This window comes from Sceloporus occidentalis, unplaced genomic scaffold, assembly GCF_023333645.1.
Source record: "Sceloporus occidentalis isolate IW3139 unplaced genomic scaffold, rSceOcc1.0.p SCAF_157, whole genome shotgun sequence".
NCBI lineage: Eukaryota > Metazoa > Chordata > Lepidosauria > Squamata > Phrynosomatidae > Sceloporus > Sceloporus occidentalis.
The window spans coordinates 1,725,228-1,738,362 of NW_028317137.1; the positions used below are offsets into that span (position 1 = coordinate 1,725,228).

The 13,135-nt window shown below is 44.0% G+C and overlaps 2 protein-coding genes across 2 annotated transcripts; one reads left to right on the forward strand and one right to left on the reverse strand.

Annotated features, from left to right (window-relative positions):
* Positions 1 to 767: 767 nt before the first annotated feature.
* Positions 768 to 7,690, reverse strand: LOC149280396 (rano class II histocompatibility antigen, A beta chain-like). The gene is made up of 6 exons (XM_089500641.1): positions 7,624 to 7,690; positions 3,995 to 4,270; positions 3,307 to 3,594; positions 1,458 to 1,571; positions 1,340 to 1,372; positions 768 to 793 (listed from the first exon to the last, which is right to left on the reverse strand). The coding sequence occupies exons 1-6, from the start codon at positions 7,688 to 7,690 to the stop codon at positions 768 to 770; spliced, it is 804 nt and encodes a 267-aa protein (XP_089356767.1).
* Positions 7,691 to 9,821: 2,131 nt separating this feature from the next.
* Positions 9,822 to 12,807, forward strand: LOC149280397 (RLA class II histocompatibility antigen, DP alpha-1 chain-like). Its single transcript, XM_089500642.1, has 4 exons — positions 9,822 to 9,903; positions 10,917 to 11,162; positions 12,134 to 12,418; positions 12,662 to 12,807. The coding sequence occupies exons 1-4, from the start codon at positions 9,822 to 9,824 to the stop codon at positions 12,805 to 12,807; spliced, it is 759 nt and encodes a 252-aa protein (XP_089356768.1).
* Positions 12,808 to 13,135: the final 328 nt, after the last annotated feature.

Consider the following 13,135-nt stretch of genomic DNA (forward strand, 5'->3'; position numbering starts at 1 on the left):
TAAACATCGCCTGGCGCGCTATGCTCCTTTTGTGACATCACAGCGCGGGCTCATATGCAAATCACCTCTTCTGCGTTTGTCTCCCTCTTTCTGCGTTTCTTTGCAGATCTTCGGCTTTTATCTCTTCTTCAAATAAAATGTAAACCGACAGATGAGACGCAGATGTTTCCCTCCGTTATATACATGCGCTGACGGGAGCCGGTCCTTCAAACCTCTTTGCCCTTCCATTCACCCATTTAATAAAGCAGTTGGTGAAAAGCGTCTGGGGTTCTGGCGTATAAGTTTGGGACGCGCTGACCTCCGACCCACAAAGCAGTGCTAGAAACCCAATTATCGGCATAGCAACGGGTTGTATATTATCGGCATAGCAACGGGTTGTATCTGTATCCAGGGGCGTTAGATCTAGGAAACCCCTGATTACGCAGGGATCCCACAGCGGAAGGCGACACGCTTACTGTATGTACAGACTATATGGATTAGATTGGGATGAACTTTAATAATCATAACAGCAAATACCTGCAACCCGCAAAATAAATCATTTTATTTCTATAATCTAAGAATTAACCCCCTCCTTATCATAAAAAAGCTTTTTAATAACTCAATCTCATTATTTACAGTATAGAAGCTGAGTCCCTATATATATATATATATATATATATACGTTGTTAGGGTTGTTTTTACGGTTCGGGTCACATGACCGCCGCTGCCGCCATCTTGCGCAGATTCAGATATGCAGAGGAAAAGGCTTGAAGGTGCTTTGAAGGTCGTCAGTGGGTCTCGCTGGTGTTTAATGCTGTAGGATAAATGCGAGAGACAATTAATGTTGGTGGCTGTGCCCTCAGCATCCTTTACCGGGGGGGGGCAATACACGACATCACGCCTTCTACATCATTTTCCAACACAGAAACATAGATATTGACCGGAAATCCCATTGACCGGAAGTCCCATTCTGTGTATCCAGTCAGTCGCTGGTCTTGTGTTAGATTCAAGAGCCGTATGCCAATCCCATGCATGTTTACATCCTATCGCTGTATTAACCACTACAATTTCTGCTGGGAGGCTGTTCCGCTTATCTACCGCCTTCTTAGTAAAGTTAAACTTCCTTACAACTCACCAATTTACACCCCATTCCTGTTCTCTCCCTTCTTAGAGAAAAAACAAGTTTAAGATGCTCCCCCAGTTTAGTGTTTTGGTCCTTGTGAGCCCCCGTACAGAATCAGCAGCTGTATTCCCGGTTAAATGTCTGGTGGGTGACTGCTTTTCATTTTAATAACCTGCAGGCTGATGTAATGGGGACATACAAACTGGGGTGTTACTTCCTATGACATCATAAACTTACGGTGCGAGTAATTCCCCCGTTGCAAAGATCTCGCTGGAAGAAAAAAACAGAAAATTGTCACAAATCAGGTGTCGATGCCGTGCTGTATCATTGGGTTCTTCCGGTCGTCTCTAATTACCTTTCTGGCTTCTCCAGTAGATAACAAGACCGACGGTGATAAAGATGCCGCCGAGTACAAACCCAACTATCCCGGTCACCATCTTGTTTTTGGCCGAATCAGACACCTCGGGTTCTGCAGAAACAACAAAGGATTCGTTAGAAGAGACGACGACCCGGCGATGACTTCACATCCCGACATTCCCAGACGGTATTTATCACGCCTTCTGCCTGAAAAACTACACGGATGAAGAAAGCCGCCGCGTAAAACCGCAGAACGTCCGCTTCCCAGCGCCCTCTTTCACATGAAGCCGTTTATTTTTAGTTTAAGAATTCACATCATGAAAGCCGACATTGGTGGCAGCCTGTTTAGTGAATTTTATGTTTGGAGTTCTTTCCCTTCTTCCCTTTAGTTAGTGCGGCGGGGTGGACGAGAGAGGAGTTAGGGTTAGGTAGGGGTTAACAAAATAAAAAAAACAAAAACCTGAAAACTTGAAACAAACAAAAATTATATAGAAATGTCGGGTTTTTGTTAAGTTAGGGCCGGAGTTTTGTGTTTTTTTTAAATCCCCCCTTTTTTTTTTATGTTTAATAAAAAGTAATGTCTATATATATATATATATATATATATATATATGTTTAGTTTAACCCCTTAAGGACAATGGGCGGTCCCAAAACCCATTGAAAACAATTTTATTAAGGGGTTAAAAAAGCCCTTTTTGTTCTGAAAAAAAAAATATAATTTCTGTGGGTTCGGTAAACGAGAATAACGGCTGATAAATAAAGTGTTGCGCAGAAAAATAAACTTTCAACTTTTAGAGTGACAATTAATTAATTTTACCACCAACAATGCAAAACGTGTATCATAAGAACATCTAAATAATACTAATAATATATTATATTTCTCTCAGTGGTCAAATTGGACCTCCATCCGTTGTATCACAGAGACATCAACATGTGAAGAATAAAAAACAAACGAAAATCATAGTGCTTCCCGCCACTGACAGTGACGCCACTGAGGAAGCCTGACTGGGCGAAACGCGTCTGCGCGTCGACGTCATCGCGTTGCATCCAGAAGCCGCTCGGTTGGAGAAAATCAGAGAGACTCAGATACTCGAGAGACAGATTTTTAATGTGAGCATACGTACCGCACTTTGTTCTAAACATTAAAACTTTTGTATACCTTACCCTTTGCCTCTCCATGCGCATCCTTCTTCTCGTTACGCTGCCGTGTGGACGGATAACCGCTAGAGATCCAGAGGGAATCTTCCAAAGCAACCCGACAGGCGAAAACAGAGCCGGAACCTCTGGTCGTGTGTTGGAAAAAGTTAGAGCAAACTGTATTGCTCAAGTTTATGTGAGTGCGAGACCACTTAGGGGAAACACTTGATAGATATATTTATTTATTTATTTTACGGGAAGCACTATGACTTTTGTTTATTTTGGTTTGTTTTTTATTCTTCACATGTTGATGTCTCTGCGATACAACGGATGAAGATCCAATTTGACAACTGAGAGAAATATAATATATTATTAGTATTATTTAAATGTTCTTATGATACACGTTTTGTATTGTTGGTGGTAAAATTAATTAATTGTCACTCTAAAAGTTGAAAGTCTATTTATTTATCATTATTGTTTGTGGTATCTGGGGCTATACTTCAAGTGTTTGCGGCACTGACTATAACATTTATTCACTGTATATTTTGTGCAATATTTTTTTAGCACCTGATAGTTATTTTAATTATTAGAGAATAACGGCTGCGATAAGTCCTGTAGTAAAAGAGCCCGGGACCCGCAGGGGTTAATGAGTATTCTATTTGGACGATCCCATTATTTGGGGGGTTCGGGGGGGGGCCCGGCACACTTACTCCAGGGCACTCGGAGGGGGCTCCTCAGGCTCTTGTGAAGGACCTCGCAGGTGAACGAGTCGCCTCTCTGGATGTCGGTCTCCAGCATCACTAAGATCTGAAAGGTCCAGTCGCCGTTCGGGAAGAGATCGGACGACTTCACCGATTCCGATTGTTCCTGATCGTTCCGGAACCATTTCACGGAAACCTCGGACGGGAAGAACCCGTGAACGTTACAGATCAGGGTGTGCTGGTGCTGCAATAAATCGTCCTCCGGCCCCATCACGGACACCTTGACCTGCGGCTCCACTGGAACACAGAAACACGCAGTGAGCGTAACCAACGGCGACAACGGGCAGCCACGGGATGGGGCAATTGGGGTAGATATCGGTACACGGGGCAGTTCTGGGTTATTATGGGATGTAAAGGTGATCGGGACCGATCTGTAACACAAGTGCCGGAAACCCAATTACACAAAATGCGCGTTTATATGAGGATTGTTGATACGGAGCCTCCCGAGTCCTCTCCAGGGCCGCTGTATACCGCAGAGGGATGTCAGTGGGTAACCCCGTGTCGGGGGTGTCAGTGATTAGACTAGGGGGGTACATCAGGGTAACTAGCAGCAGCTGGGGTATTATTAATGGTGGACACAGGGTGCTGACAGGGGCGCCGGTCACTCGCTGCTGGCCGGTGTGGGGATCGCACTCACCTCTCCGGCCCACTGTGAGACCGGGCTGCACGTTATAGTTATGCACACAGAATCTCTGCACCTCATTCTTCTCGTGCTCCATGATTTCCTTATCGCTGTTCCAATAATCCGCGTCGGGTCTCCCGAGTTCGGTTTTCGCGATGTATTTCCCGACGTCGCTGTCGTAGTAAAGAAACTCCTCCCCGTTGTAGAAATGTCTTTGCAGATACCTGACTCTCTCAGTCCCGTTCATATAGAGACATTCATCCTTCACCTCATACACATAATCCTCGGCCGCTGTGGGGAGAGAGCAGAGTTACCCCGGGTCACACACACCCCTCCCCCATCACAGGGGCAGAAAGCAGACGGGGGTAATTCCCACATTGGGCCGGATTGTATATTAGACACCCGGGTATGTGCAGTGACAGCGAAGCAGAGTGTGAGTGAGAGTGAGAGGTCTGTGTGCGAGGATTGTGTTGGTGTGGTGTGTTTCAGCGAGTGTGGGTGTGTTATTGTGAGTATGGCATGTGTGAGTGTGAGGTGTGTTATTGTGAGCACGGAATGTGTGAGTGTGGGGTGTGTTATTGTGAGTGTGGGCTGTGTGACTGTGAGTACGGAATGTGTGAGATTTTATGGGTTGTGTGGGTTAGTGTGAGTATGGTATCTGTGAGTGTAAGTGTGTTAGTGTAAGTATGGTATCTCTGAGTATGGTATCTGTGAGTGTGTGTGAGTATGGTATGTGAGTGTGGGGTATGTTATTGTGAGTCTGGATTGAATTATTGTGAGTGTGGGATGTTTGAGTGTGGATTGTTATGAGTTTGGGATGTGTGGAGTGTGTTTGTTAGTACGGCATGTGAGTGTGGGGTGAGTTAGTGTGAGATCTGTGAGTGTGTTATTGTGAGTATGGGATATGTTAGTATGAGTGTGGGCGTGTTAGTATGGTATCTGTGAGTGTGGGGTGTGTGAGTGCGGGGTGCGTGAGTATGGGATGTGCGTGAGGTGAGTTAGTGCGGAATCTGTGAGTGCGGGGTGTGTTAGTATGGTATCTGTGAGTTAGGGATCTGTGAGTGCGGGTGTGTGAGTGACTGAGTACGAGATGTGTGTGGTGAGTTAGTGCGGAATCTGTGAGTGCGCAGTGAGTATGAGTGCGGGGTGTGTATCAGGGAGGGTCTCAGGCAATACAGGATGAAGCCCCGGCTCTCCTGTTGTGTCCGCCCTCCTCCGTAGCCACGCCCCCTTGGGGGGGAGCGGCCGTAACACAGACTGCAGCCGGAGAGAGGCGGTGGGGGAGGGGATACGCTGTCTCGTCAGCCGCCGCCGATATTACTGATAGAGCCCCAGCCGGGCCCACAGAACTCTGCAGGCTCCTGAGCCGAGGCAAGAAACCCCGTATAACGGTATCCGGGTGCTCCTCCTCTGGCCGTACAAATGTGTCTGCCAGGTGTGGTGGCGGTTTAGGGAAGACCCCTTACTAATCCAGCATGACTGCGCCCAGCGCACAAAGCAAGCTCCTAAAGACATGGTGGGATGAGTTTGGGGTGGAAGAACTTAATTTAAATAACTCTCACACTGCTGGAAGTTAAAGTATTAATAAAAATGATCATTATTATTGTAATGCGCCTGAGAGACGGGTCGTCGAATCGCAAACCCTGCGCTAATCTCCTCGGTTAAAACCAATTACGGTTTAGACAGGATATACTATACTTTACCAGATTGTAAACTTGTTTGGGTCCAAATTGTTATGTGCTGTTTACTCATTGTAGAGCGCTGCAGTATATGATCGCGCTATATAAATACATAAACACTCTTGCGCACCTGAACCCATAGACAGTACCCTTTCCTATGCCTTTAGCGACATCTAGTGGCCATGTTTAGTAAGACACCATATAGACTCGCAAGCTGCTTTTGCTAATGCGTTACCTACACCTATGATTATAGGTCATCTGAACCGGTACAGAGGAAGAGCGCAAAACCATGACCGAGCTGGGTTCCATTATGTTGCATTAACATTAAAGAAGCAGGTAGCCTCTGATGACTATATATTAGAATCCCATCCTTTTTCTTTATATAGCGCTGACATATTCCGCAATCACATAACTGTATTATTAAAATACGACGGTGTGGAGGGCAGTGATTGGGTGGAATTAGGTGCGACACCCTCCAGGATCTCTCCGTATCTCATTGCTCTGTGTATTTACCAGGCTATAGAATCAATATAAAGATAACAATCCATTTGTTATGAATCTGTATATACCGTATTTGCTCAATTATAAGACAAGGTTTTTTCTTATAATCGGGGTCGTCTTATAATCAGACCTCAAATAGGTCTGACTATGAGACTAAGATCCAGATCCCCTGCAGCGATGCAGGGGACCTGGATCCTCCTGTGCTATGCCCCCCGCCCTCAACTTACCGGTGCTTCTGAGTCCCCGGTGCTTAGCCCGGGCAGCCTGTAGAGCTCTACACGATTCGCGTAGAGCGGACGTTGTCTACGCGAATCGCGTAGAGCTCTACACGCTGCCCGGACTAAGCACCGGGGGACTCAGAAGCACCGGTAAGTTTGGAGGAGGGAGTGGAAGGGAGTGTTAAATGGGGGCATAAGGCATTTCTGGAGGCAGAGTGCTCTGTGAAATGCCTTTTAACCCCCTTAATGCCACTCTGCCTCCTGAAATGCCCTATACCTCCCTATATGCCACTCTGCCCCATAATATGCCTTTTAACCCCCTAAATGTCAGAGTGGCATATAGGGGTATAAGGCATTTCTGGAGGCAGAGTGGCACATAGGGGGTCAAAAGGCATATCATGGGACACAGTGGCATATAGAGGGTTAAAAGGCATATCATGGGGCACAGTGGCATTTAGAGGGTTAAAAGGCATTTCTGGGGCAGAGTGGCAAGCCTGGGGGCAGATGTGCATAACTGGGGGGGGCAGGTTGAAAAAAAAGAAAATAAAAACAAAATATTTTTCTCAATCATAGCTTTTATTAACAAACAATTGTTCACATAGTTTACATGAATTAACATTTACTGGTAAAACTTTTTTCCTATAGGGTCGTCTTATATTCAGGCTTTTTCTTTTTTTCATAAATTAATATTCGTCTTATAATCGAGCAAATACGGTATGTTCTATTTAACCATTTTTCTTATAGGTTTTCTTGGGAACATTTTAACCCCCTATGTAACTATTATATAGATTTATTATCTCCATTTCTTACTCGCCTTCATCATTAATACATCGTTATTGACGTTTAGTCACGTTGTTACATTTTGTCATGTCAATGGTATTAGTATACATTATGCAGGGCCATCGCAGCCTGTCTATCCAGAGGACTGAAGATCCGCCCTTAATGTGTGTTTTTATTATTATGATTTCTGAAATGATCATCAGAATAAAGCCCTGCGACCGCATGACGTGGAATTACTTTTCTTACGTATTATATAGTTACAGAATATCTGACAGGTGCGTCCGGACACTTATTATTATTATTATTTGTTTTATATAGCACCATCAAATTTCGTAGTGCTGTACAATGGATAGACAGAACATAACAAGTAGTATGTAACATAACAAACTGACTTACAGAAACAACATGTGAGGAGGGCCCTGCTCAAACAAGTTTATAATCTAGAGGTACTTCAGGATCTACTTACATGAGCAGTCGGCTATCAGCAGCCACACGCAGAGTAGAAGAGTCCCAGAGAGTCCCCCGGCTTCCATCCCGCTGCCTGATCTGTACGACTGGGGGCGACTAAAACTCTCAGCAACTGAAGCTCTACAGAAATGGATTACAATAAAATGCATGAGGGACTTTCTACAATTCACATGAATGACCAATGAGAAGACGCGCTCATCATCATCATCACTTGTCTCCGGGGAGGATGTGTTTTAAGAGACGTAGTTTTCAGTGCTCTTGTTATAAATACAGGGCCGGCCCAAGGCTGTCTGGGTCCGAGGATGAAATTATGCCCCTCCCCCACATAAACCACGCCCACCAAAAGCGAAGGGTGTGGGGAATGACGTCTGCAGCTAATGACAGCTTTCTGTGTGCATGCAGCGCTCCTAACGAATACCTGCGCATGAAGCCACAAATTGCCACCCCTGTCAAAGTGCCGCCTGGGACTCGAGTCTTTTAGGGGCCCTCAGCAAAAAGACTGGGGGCCCATCTTAAGTACAATGATGAAAACGGATCATTATACACAAAGGAACATAATCGCTAGTTTGTTAATGAACAAGATACATTATAATATTAACTTACAATAAACCTGCCCCTAAGGGGCCCCGTAGACCAATGGGGTCCTTAAGCTGCTGCTTATCTGGTAGCCCCACCCCTGCACATTAGACACATGCTGATACATATTAACCCCTTCAATCCCAGGGGTTTTTGGTACCGCAAAACCCGGAGCAATTTTGCAATTTTTGCGGTATGTCGGTTCAGCGATGATTCTCTTTTCCTGTGAATAGTGTACCCATATAAACTATATATTGTTTTTTCAAGGAGAGATAGAGCTTTCTTTTGATACCATAGTTGGAGGATTAGCTGAAAATTTAGAATTAGAAATTTAGTAAAAACTAGCAAAAATTTGAAAAAACATCTAAGTTTTTTTACATTTTCCCTCTGAATCCTCACAAAATTAGGTAAAGAGACAGAAAATCCAGATTTATCAATTCAGGTGTCCTGATTTGAGAAATACCTAATTTATATAGATTTTCCCAGCACATATAGGCAACATACTATAAGGTGTACATTACTTTATACAAAGCCGTTACATTTTTACATAAGTTTTGATGGGACTGCAACTCCCCTATCAGGGGTATTTGGGCATTCTACATGCAGGTATTTGGCCACCAATCACTGTCAAAGGTGGCCACAGAAATTAGTTCCTGCACTTTTTTCACCAACGCGTCTTAGTATTTTGTAGTATTCTTAGGATTTTTGTACAGGGTATGTGTAACGGCAGAGAAATCTATCCTAAATTGTTCAGCCGCCTCTCCTGATTACGGAAATACCCCACATGCCTATTTTTTTTGTGGTTTTCTGGACATTACAGGGCACAAACGGGACCATGCGCGTTATAGATTCCAAACGTGAAATTTTCACATTTTGCTTTAGTAGACCTATGTTTCATTTGGGGCGACGCTGGCTTCTGCTGCCAGGGGGGAGTCCAGGCTGTCAAACGACAGGATGTGTCCCTGATGCTGCACGAAGGGCTAGGCGTACCGGTACGTCCATAGGGGTTCCTTAGTGGGTGTTTTTTGGACGTCCCAGTACGTCTATAGGGGATTGAAGGGGTTAATAAAAGAAGTGTTTACTGTAGATATTTAGTTATTACACGGATACATAGGAGGCATCACAGCTCTGCAGGGGAAGCGACAGCACAGGGGTCTTTAATCGGGGCACCAATGGGGGGTTTATACCCGTAGGCTGAACCCCCCCCCCCCCCACAGCATGCAGCCAATCAACTAAAATCACAGAGCTGGAATGTATTCTTATAGAAAGCTCAGAATAATCGCTGCACTTTTGTTGATTTTACTTTAAACTGCTGGAATGTTGTATTTTTACTCCCATACTGACAACCAGGGGGTGACGACGCCGACATATAACCCCTTATATATACCCCCTATAGATCCAGTGACACTGCGAGCACCCAGAGGCATAACTTCTGAGCGCTTCGAAGCAAATGCTTACCTGGCAACTGTTACATCACGTGCAAGGAATATTCCTATTGGCTGAGTTTTGATAGCTCCTCCTCTTAGTAGCTCGTCTTGGGGTATTACAATGATCAGAAGTTTAAAGAGGACACAGAAGGCTCCTGCACGCTGGGTATTCAGTATTTGTGAAAACAGCATCATGGCAGAGAGATGGTGCCTCTCGGCGTGTTCCCTGCTCCTGATCTGTGTGCTGCGTCTCCACTCCAGTCAGGCAGTAAAAGGTAAGCGACAGCAGATAATTCATTACATCATGGGGTTTTACACCAAATTATATTACATCACATGATGCTGAGAGATGAACATCGCGATCCCCTATCATACAATATTATTACGAGTTATGGCATCCACAGAAGGGATCGCTATAAGTCTTGGCAGGTTTGGCATTACCAAGCTACAGAAACCAGCTTATTGGCAACAAAACCTGGATTCCGATCCACCACCGACTCCCTGGCTTTCACCCCTCTGTCTATAAAAGGGGCTTTTACGCCATGATATGGGGGTGATGTAAACGGGAAACGGACTTACAAACCAAAGAAGATGGATATTTCTGAATATCTGCAAAACTACCAGCTGCATAATCCATAAAGAAACTCTTTCGGCTTATATATAGATGGTTCTATACACAGCAAGGACGGGCAAAACTTTACCAAATACCCCGCCAGATGCTGCAGAAACTGTGGGAAGGGGGCACATTTATACATACATGGTGGTCTTACCCTAAATTACAAGCTTTATGGGTCTACATTTATTACTCAGACAACAAACTGGGGTCAATATCCTACCAACCAACACGTCAACGATAATACCCAGACGCTATAGGAATAAGAGGTGGAACGCGGAGATTTATCGGAACCGTCCTGAACACGTCACGCTATGAACAGGTCGAGATACAGTTAAGGCTGGGTGTTTCTCGTTATATTAGCCAGATATTTATATGGATTCCCATTTCCCGCAGGCCAACAGGGTGATCGGCATCATTTCGCTCTTAGTTTTTAATGTTAAAAAAGAAACTTTGTATTTATCTATTGCCTATTTCTCCGAAGTGTTTTAACGTGGATGGATTTACTTTGTATGCATAAATCTCTGGGTTGATTGTAATTAATTGCTCTGGACCCTGAATCTTCTTAGCAGTGAGGGCAGTGAATATCCGCTTGTCATCTGAAGAGGTTTTTGGGGACATTGCTGCTAATAAGCATTAAATAGACTCTTTCTATGTCTGTATTTCTCTCTGCAGTGGAGAATGTATTGACTCAATCAAACTTCTACCAGACTCAGGAGCCCACGGGGGAGTTTATGTTCCAGTTTGATGAAGATGAGATATTTTATGTGGATCTGGACAAAAAAGAGACAAAGTGGAGGCTTCCTCAGTTTGGAGAAACGGCCACATTTGAGGCAGCGGGCGCCCTGCAGAATATTGGAATTATGAAGCAGAATCTGAACATCATGATGAAGCGTTCAAACATGACGGCCGCCAGAAACGGTAACGGATGATCACCTAGAGCTTCTCTTACTAGATTTACATCAACTGCTCAAATATATAGAGGGACCTTTAGGTGGAGATGGTTTATTATCAGTAAATATAATGAGGGTTTAGGTTTACTACAGGTGTCGGTTAGAATGAGATAAGGAGTTGGCCATCAGTTACGGATCCTTCCCTGTATATCAATGTACATTTTCCCTTTATAATAACACAAGCCACAAAAGGTGTATTTACAGTCACTCATGTTGTGTCCCCTGGTGGCCAAGCTTGGACTGGCTGCCGGGTAACAGACCCAGATCTCTGTGGGTAACTACACCTTTTGCCAATGTGCTATTCCAGTTATTCAAACCTGAATATAATCTCACGACAGGAACATGCAAGAGATCTGGTGCTAATCTTTATTCTATAAAACTGCCATATTCCACAGACATATCCTTACTGATCCCACCAAACGCATAGCATAGAGCACAGATTTCCATCTTTTCACCCGGAAAGCTTTCTTAGTGATCTCCGTCTTAATTACCTTTGCTTCCATCCCATAGGTACTCAGACGGCTTAGATATGCTCAGTTCTGTTATTTGAAAATTATGGCTTTAAAAAAAAAAATGCGTATCTTGCGTTGACTATATAAAAAAATAGGAAAAGGGGTGGATACTGGCAAAAATGGGCAGGGTATGGTTAATAGTGGGTGGGAATAATATTAAGCCACGCCCTAACACCTCCTACAGTTACACTATAAAAAAGGGCGCGCTTTATCAGGATTTTAGTGGATTTAGCGGGTGTAGATTTTAATTCCATACGAAAGTAAACAAAGCACATCGTTAACCATCATTAACATAGAAATAATGACAGAACTAAAGGTCAGACGATCTAATTATCTTCTTTGTGTTTGGTTATTCTTAGGACACATCAGAGACATCTAGTTATGTGCCAGTGCCATTTGGATTAATTCCGGCTTCTTTTTCCCACAGTGGCCCCCGACATCCACTTATTCCCAGAGAACCCTGTGGTTTTCGAGGTGCCCAACACGCTGATTTGTCTCGCCAGCAAGTTCTTTCCTCCTGTTGTCAAAATGAGCTGGATGAAAAATAACCAGCCTGTGACCGATGGGGTTTCCGAAACCGACTTCTACCCGACTCCAGACGGCTCCTTCCGAAAATTCCTGTACTTAGGGTTTGTCCCAAAACAGGGCGATATTTACACGTGTTCTGTGGAACACGCAGGACAGCCCACCAACCCTACAAACCAATTTTGGAGTAAGTATACAAACCGATAAAATAAACACTTTTTATATACAGTAGAAAAGAAAAACTGTATTGGCATAAAACTGAATTTACTTCTACTGAAGACTCCAGACGTTTAAGGAAGAGCTGCGACAGCTGGAGAGGTCACGTGATGGACCCTATTTATTAACAAGCAATTCCCGTTGATTTCCAATAATTATTTTTTTCACTGAGTAAATAATATTAAGATTTGTTGTTTATTTGTAATAATTTCAGGACCAGAGACCTCGTCTCCCCACCCAGAGACATCTGAGAATATCATTTGTGGCCTGGGTCTGGCTGTCGGAATCGTTGGGATCGTCGCTGGGATCGTATTGATTTTCAAAGCTCTAAGACGCAACAATCCAGGCAGCGGTTACTGATTCGTAGGTAACGCAGAACCCAGCCGGGGCGTAGCGGCTTAAAATAGGACGATACTAGAACAGGGTTCCTTCTCATCCAGGGCATAACAATTAATACCAATCGTAACACTCGACAGTCTTAAAGAGTCTTGAATCTAAAGTGCAGTAAAGCTGAAAGGTTATTTTAAAACACTTTGTCTTTATCTAAACATTTCCCTCTTGTAAAGCACATGAACTAATCAATAAAAAAACTAAACACAAAGGGGATAACTATACAAAGTACCGTATTATATTCATACAACCCCCGCGCCAATCACATGTATGGGTAATGGGCTTTTATCTGACATCA